The sequence below is a fragment of the Bufo gargarizans genome, chromosome 1, assembly GCF_014858855.1.
Source record: "Bufo gargarizans isolate SCDJY-AF-19 chromosome 1, ASM1485885v1, whole genome shotgun sequence".
In the NCBI taxonomy this organism is placed as follows: Eukaryota; Metazoa; Chordata; class Amphibia; order Anura; family Bufonidae; genus Bufo; species Bufo gargarizans.
The window spans coordinates 665,578,965-665,597,445 of record NC_058080.1 but is presented as its reverse complement, the minus strand read 5'-3'; the positions used below and the strand labels follow the sequence as shown (position 1 = coordinate 665,597,445).

General features: G+C 49.4%; 1 protein-coding gene across 1 annotated transcript; it reads right to left on the bottom strand.

Moving 5' to 3' along the window:
- Positions 1–233: 233 nt before the first annotated feature.
- On the bottom strand, positions 234–10,167 carry LOC122929434 (zinc finger MYM-type protein 1-like). Its single transcript, XM_044282999.1, is given in 6 exon segments — positions 234–305; positions 6,995–8,040; positions 8,043–8,693; positions 8,696–8,861; positions 8,931–9,115; positions 10,068–10,167. Coding segments are annotated over 6 exon segments (2,220 nt in total).
- Positions 10,168–18,481: the final 8,314 nt, after the last annotated feature.

Here is an 18,481-nt window from a genome sequence, read left to right as displayed (position 1 = left end):
TTTATTGCATCTTACTGTGCACCATTATAGCCTCTGTAAGTGATGGCATGTGGTAAATGGAGCACCTGTAGCTGAACGTCTGGCTCATAGCCCAATGTAGGGAAAATGCCTTCTGATGGTTTGTGTAGACATTGTTTGCTACCTTCAGCTTGGGATATGATAGTTTCACTTGCAGAACTTGCAGGACAGAACCCTTGAACTGAGAGACCTTGGTTTATCATTCTGGAAGATAGCTACTCGCCTAGGCCGAGATGTCTTTTCTGGTCATCCTCACATGTTTCGGTGGTTGGGAAAACATTGATGAGCTGGAATGACAGCAAGAGGTGCACAGAGAAGAACCTCTGCACAGATGGATCATTTGATTAGAAAAGTGGCTCCTAGTGGTCCATTCTGTAATGCAAGTGAAATTGAACATCACATCTACACAAACCATCAGAAGGCGTCTACACGACACTGGGCTATACTGTAAGTCAGACACCCAACTACAAGTGTTTCATTGCCCTCACACCATTGATTACAAAGCAGTGGCATCGGGATCGCCATAGCAGCCATAGCAATGGCTATGGGGCCCTACGCCACTGGGGGCCCGGGCTGCCGGCTGAGGACTTAAAAAAAAAAAAAATCATGTGTCGGTGCAATAGGGGGTGGCCTCTCCCCCCAACCAACCCTCCCCCCATCATTGGTGGCAGCGGCAGTTCCGATCAGAGTCCCAGCAGTGTAATGCTGGGGCTCGATCGGTTACCATGTCAGCCAGGACGCTACTGAAGTCCTGTCTACCATGGCCAGTTACTCTGCAGCAGCATACTTACATGCCCTGTGGCCGCCCGGCGCTCCTCCTTCTTGTAACTCGTCACAAGTTTGTGCGGCGCATTGCTATAAGCATAAGCAATGCACTGCACAGACCTGTGAGTTACAAGAAGAAGGAGCGCCAGGCGGCCACAGCACATGTAAGTATGCTGCTGACTAACTACCATGGCAGACAGGACATCAGTAGCATCCTGGCTGCCATGGTAACCGATCGGAGCCCCAGCATTACACTGCTGGGACTCTGATCGCAACTGCCTCTGCCACCAATGATGGGGGGGAAGGGGGCCCACTGCCCACCAATGATTTTAATACTGGGGGGAGGGCTCACTGCCCACCAATGATTTTAATACTGGGGGGGGGGGCTCACTGCCCACCAATGATTTTCATACTGGGGGGGAGGGCGCACTGCCCACCAATAATTTTAATACTTGGGAGGGGAAGGGGGAGGGCGCACTGCCCACCAATGATTTTAATACCGGGGAGGGTGCATTGCCCACCAATGATTTTAATACGGGGGGAGGGTACACTACCCACCAATGATTTTAATAAGGGGGGGTGCACTGCCCACCAATGATTTTAATACCGTGGAGGAGGGGGAGGGTGCACTGCCCACCAATGATTTTAATTCCGGGGAGGGCGCACTGCCCACTAATAATTTTAATACCGGGGAGGCTGATGGAGAGGCACTGGGGGATGATGGAGAGGCACTGGGGGCTGATGGAGAGGCACTGGGGGCTGGTGAGAGGCACTGAGGGCTGGTGAGAGGCACTGAGGGCTGCTGGAGAGGCACTCGGGGCTGATTGACAGGCACTGGGGGCTGATGGAGAGGCACTGGGGGCTGATGGAGAGGCACTGGGGGCTGATGGAGAGGCACTGGGGGCTGGTGAGAGGCACTGAGGGCTGGCGAGAGGCACTGAGGGCTGGCAAGAGGCACTGAGGGCTGCTGGAGAGGCACTCAGGGCTGATTGACAGGCACTGGGGGCTGATGGAGAGGCACTGGGGGCTGATGGAGAGGCACTGGGGGCTGGTGAGAGGCACTGGGGGCTTATGAAGAGGCACTGGGGGCTGATGGAGAGGCACTGGGGGCTGATGGAGAGGCACTGAGGGGTGCTGGAGAGGCACTGGGGGATGGTGAGAGGCACTGGTGTCACGGATGATATTGCAGATAGCTGGAAGTTATGGATAAACATTCGACTGGCTTGATCCCAAACTAAGGAGCATAAAGATGACCCCTGTAAAACCCTAAGAGTTCACCCTGACTGCTAAGCACATACAAGGGTCTCAGAGGTAGACGATTGCATGCCCTCGTACCTAGACTGTGTGACACCTGAAAACCCTAAAATAGTGAGGGGACACGACCACTGGCTCCCTGCACTTAATACGGAGGGAGTCAGGGTCACCTAGAATCAAGCCAGCAAAGAAACACAATACAAGAAAGGACTTATCTGAACAAGCAGTAACAGAAGTCTCTAGCAGTGATCACTTCAATCCAGGAAGTAGTATAAACCGCAAAGTGAGGCAGTATGGGAGGGAATATAAAGGGAGGCAATTAGTGTGAATAGGTGACAGCTGGGAGAAGAAAAGGAGATGACAAAGTGAAACCAAAACAAAGAACATCATGCAAGAGGTACAGAAGAATGTCTGCCAGATCTTCTCAGAGAGCTGGCGGTGACAACTGGGGGCTGAAAGAGAGGCACTGGGAGCTGATGGAGAGGCACTGGGGACTGATGGAGAGGCACTGGGGGCTGGTGAGAGTCACTGGGGACTGATGGAGAGGCACTGGGGGCTGATGGAGAGGCACTGGGGGCTGGTGAGAGGCACTGAGGGCTGCTGGAGAGGCACTGGGGGCTGATTGCCAGCACCCCTGAGGCTAAGCCAGCCAGCACCCCTAAGGCCAAGCCAGCCAGCACCCCTGAGGCCAAGCCAACCAGCACCCCTGAGGCCAAGCCTGTCAGCACCCCTGAGGCCAAGCCAGCCAGCGCCCCTGAAGCTAAGCCACCCAGCACCCCTGAGTCTTCAGAACTGTAAGTAAATTATATATAAGGAGAGCTTATAATATGAAAGAGACTAATTATGTCTGAACAGACATATAGCGCAAATTCCAGTTTTTGTTTACATTTTATGTTGCGCAGAATTTTCAGTGAAATATATATACACGTGTATCAGCACTAGATATATACCCTTACTCTCCCTAATACCCAAACTACACAAGATACATATCCCTACTTTCTGTCTAATACACACACACACCACGATATGTACTTTCACCTTCTTGTGTAACAGACCCCTGTACAATGTAACAATCTTCTTTAATACACAGACATTTAGATTCATACATTTCCTACACTGGCACAAATGCGTGGCCAGTGATCAACTGTCTGTGCTCAGTCCTACGCGTAACCGTCGCAAGTGCATGAGGAACTGCGGATGTGGCGGCGAGGTCCGAGAGGTATGTGGGGGTGGGAGATCCGGGAGGAAGGGGCCCATAATAATGTTTTGCTATGGGGCCCAGTCATTTCTAGCTACGCCCCTGGGCAATGGTACCAAATATTAACAAAATGTATGTAAACTTTTGACTTTGCAGAAAGTAATAAAAATGCCTTAAAACATTCTCTCTCTCTCTCTCATTATTCTAGCATTTGGCAAATAATAATAATTATGGTAATCCTAAGTGACCAAAAACAGGAAAGGTTTATTCTGATTTCATGTCAGATATTGAGAAAAACATGCATATGTGTCTTTTTATATAGTGTATGTAAACTTCTGGTTTCAACTGTATTTTGCGGTCCGCAAAAAAAAAAAAACGGGTGACATCCATGTGACGTCTGTATTGCATCCTTTTTTTTTTTTTTTGCAGATCCATTGTAACAATGCGTGTCCTTGTCTGCAAAACAGACAATAGGACATGTTCTATTTTTTTGCGGAACGGACAGGCAGACATATGGACACGGAATGTAAACACAGTCATTTCCATTTTTTTTAAGCCCCATTGAAATGAATGGTTCCGTATACGGACCTGGAAAAAACGTAACAAAAGAAAAATAGGTTTGTTTGCATGACCCCTAACAGAAGCCACTTCTCCCTCAAGAGTCGGACTCATGCAGATCAGCACTCCTCACACGTATTTTTTCCTAGGTGGCATCCTACACACCACCTGGACCTCCACAAGAAGAAGAAGCCCCCCTTGAAAGGTTTGGACTCAAAACTTTGAAATTAAAGAGGGCCTAAACCTTTGCTGAAACCACTTCTCAGAGTGCTCTGCACCTCCAGGTTTCATCGTCTCTGCTCAGCTTTTCCGGCATGTAGCGTACAGATTCCAAATCCGTGGATCCTTATTAGACATACCTGGAAAAAACTGTGCACAGCCCAAAAAAAAAACTAAGGCCTCATGCACACGACCGTATGTATTTTTCAGTCTGCAAAAAACTGATCCGCAAAAAATACGGATGATGTCCATGTGCATTCCGTATTTTGCGGAACGGAACAGCTGGCCCCAAATAGAACAGTCCTATCCTTGTCCGTTATGCGGACAATAATAGGACAAGTTCTATCTTTTAGAGTAACGGAAATATGGAAACGGAATGCACACGGAGTACATTCCAATTTTTTTGCGGAACCATTGAAATTAATGGTTCTGTATACGGACCACATACGGAAACCGCAAAAACGGAACGGAAACGGAAAGAAAATACGTTCATGTGCAAGAGGCCTAAGGTGCAGAGCGGTCTGAGAAGCACTGCTGTGCCCTCATGGTTTCGGAAAACGTATAGGTCCCAGTGGCATTGCTAGGGCTGGTATCACCCGGTGCGGTAGAAAATGGTGTCACCCCAACCTCCCTCCCCCCCCCTGGAGCAATAATCTTTTAGTCATATAACCAAAAATAAGTCAAAGTTAATGCTTTTAAAAAATAACGTTTATTTTAAATCCAACCTTTACTGAACAAATCACATTTTACAACACTAAATTTAACAGGATAAAATTATAAATAATTAAATAGCACAAAATTCAACATGAATAATAAATAAATAAATAATTAAATAACAGAAAATTGAACAGGAACAAATACAAGTGCACTTAAAGAACATCTCAATCAATTCAGAACTTTGCTTAACTGGCCTTCAAAGCTGCAAAACTATTAATTGCTTCATCGAAATCAATGGTTTGCACTAATTCGCTTTCAACTGACAACAGTACAAGATTGGAAAGCCTAGACCAGGGGTGGCCAACCTTACAGACACAAAGAGCCAGAAAAAAAAATCGTATGACTGCCAGGAGCCACAAGCGATCCGTTTACACAAATATGCGTGCACACGACAGTATTACTGCAATGGAGTTATAAAACATTTAAAAGTGCATTTAAACCACCTTTCCTACCTGTAATGTAGACCAGTTTAGTGAGGATTCTGGCAATCTTTGTTTTTCACAATGTGTTTCAAGATTTCTCAGATGACACCCCATGCACAGATGACACCCCATGCTCAGATGACCGCCCCATGCTCAGATGACCGCCCCATGCTCAGATGACCGCCCCATGCTCAGATGACCGCCCCATGCTCAGATGACCGCCCCATGCTCAGATGTCCGCCCCATGCTCAGATGTCCGCCCCATGCTCAGATGTCCGCCCCATGCTCAGATGTCCGCCCCATGCTCAGATGTCCGCCCCATGCTCAGATGTCCGCCCCATGTTCAGATGACCGCCCCATGCTCAGATGATCGATCTATGCTCAGATGACCGCCCCATGCTCAGATAACCTATCTATGCTCAGATGACCGCTCTATTCTCAGATGACCGCCCCATGCTCAAATGACTGCCCCATGCTCAAATGACCGCCCCATGCTCAGATGACCGCCCATGCTCAGATGACCGACCCATGCTCAGATGACCGCCCCATGCTCAGATAACTGCCCCATGCTCAGGTGACCGCTCTATGCTCAGATGACCGCACCATGCTCAGATGACCGCCCATGCTCAGATGACCGACCCATGCTCAGATGACCGCCCCATGCTCAGATAACTGCCCCATGCTCAGGTGACCGCTCTATGCTCAGATGACCGCACCATGCTCAGATGACCGCCCATGCTCAGATGACCGTCCCATGCTCAGATGACCGCCCATGCTCAGATGACCGCCCATGCTCAGATGTCCGCCCCAAGCTCAGATGACCGCCCCATGCTCAGATGACCGCCCCATGCTCAGATGACCGCCCCATGCTTAGACGACCGCCCATATGCTCAAACACACTTGGTGTGCTGGGCAGTTGCACCTGTGAAAAAAAAAGGAAAAAGGCAGAGCAGCAGTGACAGAGAGACTGGGGCCAGCAGCAGCCATTTCAGTCAGATTAGAGCCAAAGCTGCAGAGTGGCTGTAATCGGACTAAAATGGCTGCTGCTGGCCTCAGTGAGTCTCTCTGCCACTGCTGCTCTGAGTGCCCACTGCCCTGCTGTCCACCATTAACATTCATTAAAAGTTACTATGGAGCTGGAAGCAGGTCCTACTTGCTTGCTGCACCACTTCTTGCCGCCCCCATAGACCCAGCCTGCGGTCTGATGAATCTGGCTGCTTGGCCTGGCACTGAGAAGACTGGGGGCGGGCATTAGGTCACACACAAACACACTCACAGATGGGGGTGTGGGGCTGAGGGCGGGCACATCGGCGGCTGGTGGCGGGGATAAGCACTGCAGCTTCGCCTTCTCTGCCGGAGGAGGAGGCGGAGCTGCAGTGAGTGACTGAGTCACGTGCCCGCTCTCGGCGCTCTGAGTCCTCTCCACTCTTCCACCTCGTTCCAGCCTTCCAGCGCTTCACTTACGCGCTGCAGAGAGGAGAGTAATCCATGGCCGCACCGCTCCCCTGCGAGCCGCAAATGAAGGCTCAAGGAGCCGCATGCGGCTCGCGAGCCGCGGGTTGGCCACCCCTGGCCTAGACTCTACCATTGTAGATCGTAGATAATTTTTGATAAGATGAAGTTTTGAAAAGCTCCTCTCGCACGAAGCCACAGATACGCAGATTGTGAGAAATAATTTCAGACATAGTGAAAGGTGTGGGAGAGACTCAATAAAATCCCATTCAGCTATGAAGGTCAAAACTTGTAAAGCTGCCCAATCTTTGACTTCTTCTAGGTCCAACTTTGCTGCTTTTAGGTGTCTTCTGAACCTTGGTATCTCCAGTAACAGCTCACTCTCAGATACCTCATCATAGAAATTGGTCAGTCTTGGAATGGACACCTTTAATTCTCCTTCAGTGGCAGATATGAGACTCTTTGCTTGAACAGCCTCAAACATGCCTGCTACTTCTATGATGGCTCTTAATCTGGTCTGGAGTTCCAAATGAAAGCGATCAATGCACTCAAACATCGCCCTCTTAATTTCTTCTTGGACACTTGGGCTTCCAGCATCTCTTGCCAGTTCCCCTGCCATCCTCTTATTGAACCTGGTTCTTCTCTCTACTGCAATTCCATATTCATCAGCTTTTAAAAGTGCCTGCTGAATTGCATTTTCGACTAGGTGACTGCGCTCCTCACACAGAAAAAGTCTTAGTGTCTCAAGCTTTGTCACCACTTTATCGAGACTTAAGCCCTTAGTCTGCAGGTACTGCTGTGCATCATTAACTTCCCTCAGTACATCAGACCAGAAGTGCAGGTAGCATAGAAAAGTAAAGTCACAGACAGCAGGTAGAAGACCTTGTGCTGCTCCTCTTGTGTCCATATTTTCACATGGTTCACAAAGAGCTTCAAGTGCCGACACAAACATGTCAAATTTTTCTTTTACTGGCTTAACTGCAGCATAATGAGCACTCCAGCATGTTGTGCATAGTCTTTTTACTGACACTCCAGCATGGTCAATTAACACATCCCATCGATGGGTGGAAGCAGTAAAAAAAGAAAACATTGTCTGCAGAGTTCCAAAAAAGGTCATGCAAGATGCATTTTGAGTAAAAGAGTGCTGACCGCACAAGTTAAGGGAATGGTCCACACATCCATTAAAAATAGCCTTCCTGTTTTTCCCCTTCAGAATGGATTGTACACCTCCATGGATTCCAGCCATAGTAGCAGCATTATCATAACCCTGAGAGCGGCACATCATTATGTCGAGTCCATCACTTTCTAATTTTTTAAGAATGTCAGAACTGAGGTCAGCAGCTTTTTTCCCCTTTAAAGGGAAAAATCCCCCAAAAAAATATTTTACCTCAACTTTCCTGTTGGTGATGTGTACATATCTGATCACTTCAGACATCTATGCGATACGTCAGGCGTGCTGTCAAACATGATGCCAAAGTACTTTGCAGACTTTATGTCCGTTACAATCTTCGCCTTCACATGATTTGCCAGGACACTTATAAACTCATTCTGAGTTTGTGGAGACAGATAGGAGACAGACAGGTTAAGTTTACAGGTGTGCCACTTTAACCTAATTAGGTGTTCCTTCAGTACCGGATCATACTTGGAAAGCATCTCAACCATCTCAAGAAAGTTCCCTTTATTCAAAGAAGACTCATCTTCCTTGTGACCACGAAATGCCAGATTCTGCTTGGCAAGAAACAATGTAATATCCAGCAATCTGTGCAAAATGTCCCTCCACTTTTTCTTCTCAGTCTCCATCCTAGAAATAGTTTGGGCATCAATGGTTCCATGCAGCCTCAGTCCTGCTGCCAAAGTTTTCCACTTTTCCAGACAGTATAAGTGCTCTTCGGATGTCTCATGATTATATACCTTTGGGCTTAGTTTCCACCACTTCTGAAACCCAGTGACAAATTTGGATGTTGTATCTGTAGTACAGCTGGTAAAGAGTGGGCAACAAATGCAATATAAATTCCCGCTGACAGGTGAGCAAACCATCCATGTCCTCTGAATTTTCTGTCCGTTTGGCATGACCTTGTAAAACCACACTTTGAAAGTTGTCGCACTTCTCCCTTTGATGCAGCTTTTTCATCTGGCCTTCTGGTGACACTAAAAGGACCATCTTGGTTCTGGAAAGAAGCACTTCCTCTTTTCACAATTTCTACCCGAAAATGATCTGGAACCGGTATCTCCCAGAAGGACACATCAGATAAAATTTGCTAATCTTTCTCCGTAACTGCAGTCATGTCTTTCATAGTATACGGACTATGGCTTGAGTCACTTTCAGCACTCTTTTCTGCTTCAGAGTCTGTAATTTCCATTCCTTGCTCTTCTGCTTGAAATTCTTCTATTTTCCCTCCTTGCTCTTCTTCAGATTCTGCCATTTCCACTTCTTGCTCCTCTGCAGAAAGCTTTCTAGCAAAAGCATCAGAAGAATCAGCTTGATCAATTGGCAGAGTGCAATACGCCAGACCTGCAGGGTATAGTGAAGTGAGGTCACGGTTATGGGCAAACGAGGGTTGCTCACTGTATTGGAGAACCCTGGGCAGGCATGTGGCAGTGAAGGAGAGGTAGACACGGTTCCTCTGGGGCACACTCTGTATGTAGGGACCAGGCCTGATGGTGGATGAGGTGCCCTGGATGTTACGGGTATTTTGAGTGCCTGGGGCAAGGTCCCTTCAAGGTTCGTGACGCCAGTGCCTGTGACAGTGGCACACCGGTTTATAGTTGGAATAAGTGAGGTACACAGGTGGTATAGTGAACCAAATGTTGCTTTACTTAACAGTCCAACTTTATACATCAAGATGGTAATACAGTCCTTTACAGTCCCAAATGCACAGCATGTTTATTACAGCAGGTTTCAATCTTGCAAGATACTTGGAGGGTATATATAGTTAATGCTTTGCAGTGCTATGCTGCTCTATCCCCACAGCTATTCTAGCTGGCTGGATCCCAAGGCCAGGATGCCTATTCGCTGGCTTAAATCCTTGGTATGAATTCCTTCCTCCAGTATTGGCACTTGCTTAAGGTTACAATACCTTTTACTTCCTAGCTGTTTCGCTCTGCTTCAGGTGACAGGTGACTGCAGGTTGCTCCCAGGAGGTGCTGTCCTACTACTGGGGTATCTCAACTGAGCTATCCTTAGCCTCAGGAGCTTCAGGCTGATGAGGTAACTCCTCTGGTCCCCTGGAATACACTACTCACTCCCCTGTCTGGGCCTTCCTATATATATCTAGGGCTCTCTAGCTCCCTCTAACGTCTGGGAGGCTAAACTACACCCTGACAGGCCTGACACCCAGTGAACACAGGGAAAATACACAAATGCAATAAAACACATTAACTTGTGTAGTGCCCACCTTTACCTAGTGGGACACTACAGAGTGTCTTTTGATGAACCCTGGCCATCATCTGGTCTTTTGACATACTTGAGCATGGATCCAGCAAGGGTTTTGATTGCTTGAATTTTTGCCTCTTTTGTTCTCCTTTGCTGGAATCCACTTGGCCTCTTTGACTTATGCACTCCATGTGGCATGGTGGAATATTCGCTTAGGAATTCAGACTTTGCTTTCTGAAATCCATTTGAAAAAAGGACAGCATGAAAACATATAATTTGTCTCTTGTGCTTCTCATATTTTGCTAATGGTATGGATAAACCAAATAATACACCGTTGTTTGGTTTAACTTTGTGGGGGGGAGTTGTTGGAGGAGCTAGCAGACAGATCGCCGATGGGAAGGGGGGTGCTAGTGGCAGGTCTGGTGGAAGTATTTTTGCCAACACAAGCAAAGCTACACTTTGGTGCATTCTCCCCCCCCCCCCCAGAACTCCCCCTAACACCAGTATCCGGACCCCACTCCAATCTCACAAACTCCCTACTGCCGCCCGCCGCCTCGGCTCCAGTCACACACCCCTGACCCCGTGTGCTGCTCTCTGTGTGAGTGAGGGGCTGCGCCGCCGTACGGCACATGTAGCACACAACACACCTGTCAGAGCACCCACCCGCAGTGGCGGATCAAGAGCCTGGGCTCAGGAGGAGCACTTCCAGATTGTTTTGTTTCGGCAGACAGAAAATAATAGCAGGCTCTGGCTGGCAAGGCAACTTGAATTATGCTAAAATCATTGGGCTAGGGCCATTTTAATGAACTCTTTTAGTATGGCAGTCGATTTGCAAGTGGTCATCACAGGACTGTCGTGCCGGCCATTAGGCCATAGTAGTGTCACTATGACACTATGGCCGGTGTGATGGTCCTGTGATGACCACATGCAAATTGACTGTCACACTAAAAGATTAACTGTAGGCTATATTACAGAAGGCTGGTCCTGGTGGTCAGTGGTGTGACCTGTGTTCTACAAGGCTAATTTACATTACTGAGAAATACAGGGCACACTACAGCATAATATACTGGAATCTACAGTATACACTGTAAATATATCAGTCCTCCAACCAATAATAACACCGCCATACAATGACCAGATAACACCTACATACAGTGACTGGATAACACCGGCATAAAGTGACTGGATAACACCTCCATACAGTAACTGGATATAGGCTATAAGGGGGCACAGTATAGAGCAGTGATGGTGAACCTTTTAGAGACCGATTGCCCAAACTGCAACCCAAAACCCACTTATTTATAAAAAAAAAGTGCCAATTTAACCTGAATACCAATATGGTCTGTCTTCCATGTACTTTAGCATTTACATAGCTATAATTTCCTGCCTACAGTCAATGCGCTGCCTGTGCTGTTTATAGCGCACCCTGCACTGATGAATGGCAGAAAAAGTCTAAGGCAAATTGGTACACCATAGACTTTTTCCCAGGGTGTGGGATGGGTGCCCACAGAGAGGGCTCTGAGTGCCTGACATCTCTCCAGGTCCAACCTGGAGTCCAGATTGAAGTTTGGAAATGCCCCCGTCCCTAAATATAATTAAGTAGGCAGCAGAGCGGCACAAAAACAGAGTGTGGATGTGGCATCAGCATGAGGAGACCATAGAGTGGCGCATGACAGAGTCTAGAGTTGGCGTCAGCAGCAGCAGTGTCAGGAGAAAGCCAACAAGTGGCACATTGACCGAGTCTGGAGTTGGCAGCATCAGGAGAAGGCCACCGAGTGGCACAAGCACAGAGTCTGGAGTTCAGGGCAGCAACATCAGGAGAAGGCCACCGAGAGGCAAAATTACAGAGTGAGGAGTTGGCGGCAGTATGAGAAGGCCAAAGAGTGGCACAATGATAGAGTCTGGAGGTGGCCACCCTGCCTACCTCCTGACTTTGGCAATAGCAATATTTTTACAGCACAGTACGTGTCCCCTATATTTTTATATAATAAATAAAGAGTCCCACAGTACATAATGTGGGCAAAACATACCTAATTACATAACATTCCCAATACATAAACTTATTTTTATGTGGAAAATGGTGCCAGGTGGTGTACCATAATAAAAATGCCAGGGTACACCCCCTGGCACCTATGAGTATCACTAATAAAATTGTAAAATAGCCTTTTTTCACAAAAAAATAAATGTATTTATTGGGAATGTTATGTAAGTAGGTATATTTTGCCCACATTATGTACTGTGGGACTCTTTGCACCGGCCCTGTTACATGGACGTGACCAGGGCCTGTGCAAGGATTTTTTGGCAACACAAGCAAAGCTACATCTCGGCGAACCCCCCTCCCCGCCCGCAGCTCACCTGGTCCTGGTTCTGTCTGCAGCAGCTGGCTTCTCCACAATATTTTCCATTATACCTCAGGTCAGACCACCAATCAGACCCCCAATGTTAATCATACCTCAGATCAGCCCCCCATATCAGCCGTCAACACCCCATGCATCATGCCCATGTCAGCCGTCAGCCCCCATCCATCATGCCCCCCATGTCAGCCGTCATGCCCCTATTTCAGCCATCATGCCCTCATGTCAGCCCCCCATGTCAGCCGTCAGCACCCTATCCATCATGCCCATGTCAGCCATCAGCCCCCATCCATCATGTCCCCCATGTCAGCCATCATGCCCTCATGTCAGCCGTCAGCAGCCCATGTCAGCAGTCAGCTATCAGCCCCCCATGTCAGCACCCCATCCATCATGCCCATGTCAGCCGTCAGCACCCCATCCATCATGCCCATGTCAGCCCCCATCCATCATGACCCCCATGTCAGCCGTCAGCCCCCCATTACATCATGCCCCCCATGTCAGCCGTCAGCACCCCATCCATCATGCCCATGACAGCCGTCAGCCCCCATCCATCATGCCCCCCATGTTAGCCCCCATCCATCATGCCCCCATCCATTATGCTCCCTAATGGGGGACAATGTTGGAGTCTGCACCATCGGGGGGGGGGGGGGTGACATGATGAGGGGCAATGTTGGAGTCTGTGCCAAAAAAAGGGGGGTGACGGTGACAGGATGGCACAGACTCCAACATTGGCACAGACTTCCCCATGGCACAGACTCCAACATTGTCCCTCCCTTCATCATTGTCCCGGTTCCCCTCATCATGTCATCCATGATCCCCTCCCACCATGGGTGGCACAGACATTTCTTCTCTTCCCCTCCGGGCTCCATGGCAGAGACATGTTTGTACATTTGGTGCAACACGCCAGACCTGCAGGGTATGACGAAGTGAGGTCACGGTTATGGGCAATCGAGGGTACTCACTATATTTGAAGAACCCTGGGCAGGCGCGTGGCAGTGAAGGAGAGGTAGACACGGTTCCTCTGGGGCACGCTCTGTAGATAGGGACCAGGCCTGATGGTGGATGAGGTGCCCTGGATGTTACAGGTATTTTGTGTGCCTGGGGCGTCCTCGGCGCAACATGGAGGGTCCCTGCACAGCTGGATACTGCACCTGTAATAGGGAAGATAAAGCAAAGCAGGAAAACACATCTACATTTGCAAGATATACATTATATGCATACATCAGGCAGTTCCACTGGATTAGGAGCAAGTAATGGTGACAAGGGGCGTCGTTCTCTTCTCTCAGGATAAAACAATGGGAACAGGGGCGCTGACCTGGCACAGCGTAACAATAAATACCAGGATAGTCCATAATAATACTTTCAAGTGCAAATTGTCCATGATAGAACAGTTGTAGTCCATGGAAAATGTAAAAACATTAAATAACAATTCTTGGAGGCTCAAAGCATTTAAAATGAGTCCGTACCCAGGTTCTTTTCTTTTTGATTAACCCACAGCCACGTAAAGATATCGCAGATTACACTAGAAAGGCAGCTAGAATCACAGAGGCTCGCACGAGGTGGAGTCCATCTCTGGGCACAATACTTTAAAATAGTAGCAAAATCTCAGAGGCTCATGTGCATTTGAGTCTATCCCTGGGCCCAATTCTTGAAATTCAAGTTGCATAATAAAATAGCAGCACATAAAATAGTCCACATTATTCAAATGGCATACATATAGAAATAAGTGCTGTAATACCCTTAATCAACCTGAAAAGGGGGTTAAAGGGTTAAAGCAGGCAGGTGGTCCTGTAAACAAGATGGCCTTGCTGCACTGGTATTTCAGTGGTTTGCCGCCTCCACTGAGCCGTGGGTAACTGGCAGCAGCAACAGAGGGCCAAAACAACAAAGGACTCCTGTCCTGGAAGGGTTAAGTCTTCTTTAGGATCCCTTGGTAAATAAAGCAAACATCAAGGGTCTAGCAGGCCAATTCACAGGGGCAAGTCATATCCACTTTGCATTTCAGTGGTGCTCCCTGGCTCCATTTGTATATTGGGCCTGTATTGCGATTCAACAGATGGATGTGCCCACAACACAGTATTGGGGGGCAACTGTAACATAAACGGACCCCTGATAGGTATAGGCCCCATAGGCCTAGGGGTAATTAAAGTGGCTGACCTCACCAGAGCAGGCATAACAATCGTAGGCTGCTGCACTGGCCTGGGTACCGCTGCTGCAAGCGGTCCGGTGGGTTCTGGAACGACTGGCTCTGTGCGCCGGTGCACAGCGTATGAGGATCCCACCACAGGTGCCGGTACTAAAGAGGGACGACTGGCAGGGACAGGTACTCTCACCTTAGACCCGGAGACGTCTGAGTCCTTACGTCCTTTTTCTTGCAGGTCAGGTGGAGTCCGGATCCTGGCGGAGGCAACCTGACGCAGCTCCCGTAGCTTTAACTCCAGCCGCACAATCTGGTCGTCCAGGCTTTCAGAGTTGAGATCGCTGGTCTCCGCGGTCGCCGTCGGCACTTGGAAGGTGGGTGATTCGTCCTGCGCAGCCGCTGCAGGCTCAGGTGAGGCGTCCGCTTTCCTCCCTCTGCGGATATTTTCCAGGGTAGCTCGGAATCTCTCGGCATCCTGAAGCTCACGGACAGTTTTCTCCCTGCGAGGCAACTCAGGTGAGGGCCATGGGCTAACCCTCTTCTCCACCACTGTTGGTTGCCAGAATACATTTGGGCCAATGAAAGAGCCCCGTTCCTGGAAGGCATGATGGGCCGGTCCTGGAGAGCACGCAGGTTCGCGCTCGCAGCCAGAGTAGTCCTCATCAAGGTCCCAGTCCTCTGTCTTCTTCTTAGGACGGGACACGGCAGTGGCGTAGTGGCCTCGCAGGCCCTCAGCAGGGGTAAATTCAACCTTCTCTCCCTCGCAGAGGTTATGTAGACGTTCTGGGAGGTAGCTCCGCTTGACGGACCTCCTGTTGACATATAAGTCTCGTCCAGTCAGGTAGTCTTTTATAAAACCGAAGCCTCGGTCCTTGTCAAAGGCCACAACCAACCCCATTCTCCTTTCCAGGCGGGGTTGTGTGTCGGTGTGGCACTCGTGAACGGTCTTTGCCAGTTCTTCATAGTATATCTTGGTTTTAGTTGTCTTCTTTATGGCGGTCTCCCGGATCTCTGCCATTAGAGCTGACCACTTGAACGAGGGCTGGAAGAAGTCTCTCCAGGAGCCATAGTAGGTCTCCGGTTGCGTCCTCGGTGGCGGGCAGGCGGGTCTCTCCGGTCCCGGAGAGTAGGCCGGTGGAGCATCCTCTTGCTCTACACCAGTCACATTCATGGTTAATAAATCAGGCGCGGACATATCAGCAGGAAAGTACTCACTCCTCAACATGCTCGATCCTTCTCTGGAGAGCGACAGGGTGGCGCCAACAAGTTCAGACAGATCCTCCCATTGCACTGGGAGGCCGCCCCCCAGGTACTCCAGTATGGGGGAGGCGGAGTCCATTACAGCAGACATGCAAATGTCCAGACAGGGCGGTGGCACCAGCATACAGCCTTCCCGCACTTTTAGCAGAAGGCGCCAATTTTTACCGCCAATTTAGGATGAAGATGACGCAGCAAACAATTTCAATCCAGCTAAGCGGCCATCTTTGAGCAAAATAGCTGTCTATTCACTGACAGCAAGCGGTGGCTTAAATAAGCAGAAAACAGTCCACACAATGCTATTTTCACACCGCAATCATTACAGTTCACTTTGGCCCAGCAATTTTCAATAAAACAATTGGGGCATGTCACTTTAAGACAATTTTCAGCACACAGTTTCTAAATCCGCTATGGCGCAGGAATATTCGGATCCTGTTCGTGACGCCAATTTATGCAACACGCCAGACCTGCAGGGTATGACGAAGTGAGGTCACGGTTATGGGCAATCGAGGGTACTCACTATATTTGAAGAACCCTGGGCAGGCGCGTGGCAGTGAAGGAGAGGTAGACACGGTTCCTCTGGGGCACGCTCTGTAGATAGGGACCAGGCCTGATGGTGGATGAGGTGCCCTGGATGTTACAGGCATTTTGTGTGCCTGGGGCAAGGTCCCTGTGGTATTCGTGACGCCAGTGCCTTTGGACGGTGGCACGCCGGTTGGTGGTTGGAATGATGGAGGTACACAAGTATATGGTGAACCAAACGTAACTTTACTGGACAATCCAACTTGGTACAGCAGGTGTAGTACAGTCTTTATATTACAGTTCCACAAGGGGGCTCATTCACAACATGGCAGGCAATAGTCATGCAAGATACGCAGAGGGTAAACTTTACAAGCACTCAGCAGCAGGTTGTACCTTTCCTCAGAATCAATGTACAGTGTCCTTTCTAGAACTCCTGCTCTGGCTTTATATCCCAAGGCCCGGATGCCTAAATGGGTGGCTTAAATCCTTGGTTACTTTCTTCCTCAGGTATTAGATTCTTGCTACACTTTTCTAAGGTCCTCTGCCCATCAGGGTCACTTAGCTTACCCTGGGTCGCCTCCTCCTATCAGGTGGATAACTGTAGGTTTCTCCCAGGAGGTTGGTTCCTGCAACTGGGGTATCTTCAGAGCTAACTTAGACTCTCTTGTTCTCAGGCAGGCTGGAGCTTCTCAACAGCCTCCTGGACATCACTAGCAGCCAGGGCTATCCAGCTGCATGTCAGGAGCAGGCTTCTTAACCTCTGTCTTCTCAGACTCCTGACTCTGCACTAACTCTCCCTGTCTGGGCCTGGACATTTATACTAGGGGCTCCCTATCTCCCTCTAGTGTCTGGGATGTCTAACTACACCCAACTAGGCCTGCTGTTGCATCATACAGGGGTACATTGCATATAACAACACATTAAAACATACATTAAATGCAGAATTAAATATGACATTCCTGTTCCTTGTGAGTAGGAGTAACGCGCACACCAATTGACCCTTGTGTAGTGCCCACCCCTACCTAGTGGGACACTTCATTTGTCCCCCATCTCCCCCTCTCTGTTACAAGTACAATACACTTACAGTACCTGATATATGACTGGGGTCTGGCTGGAGTGGGGTCGGTCTGGTCCCGGCTCCAATCTCAGCTGGCTCTGCCTTAAGGTGTCTTCTCCAGACTAGAGATCAGCAGGGTCGGCCAACAAGTCGTGCCTCAGTGTCACTCTGTGTTCTTCTGCTGCCAGCCTGGAGGGGCAGCTTTTACAGGCCACAGCAGACAGAGAAGCTCCGCCTCCTCGCCTCCCTCCGCTGCTGCCCCACTGACAGTCAGTCACGCCTCCTTTGGCCTGAGCGCCGCACGGCACACATGTAGGCAGGACAGCCGCCGCCCGCCAGACAAGACAGTAGCAGCCGCAGGCCCGCACTGTAAATAAGTAGTAATTAAGGCCCCCGGACTTACTGCAGTGCAATTTCAATGTGTTACATAATTTAATTAATCACCTAGGTAGGTCTGGCTGGCAGCTGCTGCTACAATGGGGTGTCACCTGCCCCCGGCCTAGGTGATTAATTAAATTATGTAACACATTGAAATTGCACTGCAGTAAGTCAGTCCGGCGGCCGGGTGACACCCCATCAGACTGGTGTCACCCGGTGCGGCCCGCACCCCCCGCACCCCCCTTTAACATTTGAGCAGTTGTATGAGGGCATATGGGCAGCATACAGGTGGGCCCCCTGCTCAGGACATCCCATGTGCAATGAACTTCAGTGGCTGGCATCAGGGGCGTAGCTAAAAGCTCATGGGCCCTAGTGCAAGAGTTCAGCTTGGGCTAGGGTGGCCAGACGTCCGGTTTTAGTCCGGACAGTCCGGTTTTCAGGCTCCCTGTCCTCCGTCCGGCGCAGTGCCTGGACGGACACAGGGATGTCCTCCTTTTCAGTAGCTCACGTCTCAGACAGCAGCACTGCGCTGTCTGAGCGTGAGCCGACACAACAGACTGAGGCTTCTCTCACCCCCAGTCAGTCACTAGAGCCGCAGACATGGCTCCCTGTGGATGACTGAGGGGAAGAGAAGCGCCCCAGCTGCCCCCGTTTACCTTCCATTCACAAAGTTCTTCCCTCTCCTCCTCTGTGTTTTTTTCCAGCCGATGGTGGGGACGTGGCTTCACTGACATGGGGGCGTGGCTTTATGTGGTTTTGAGGCGTGGTTTGTGTCATTGTGGGAGTGGTTTGTGCGT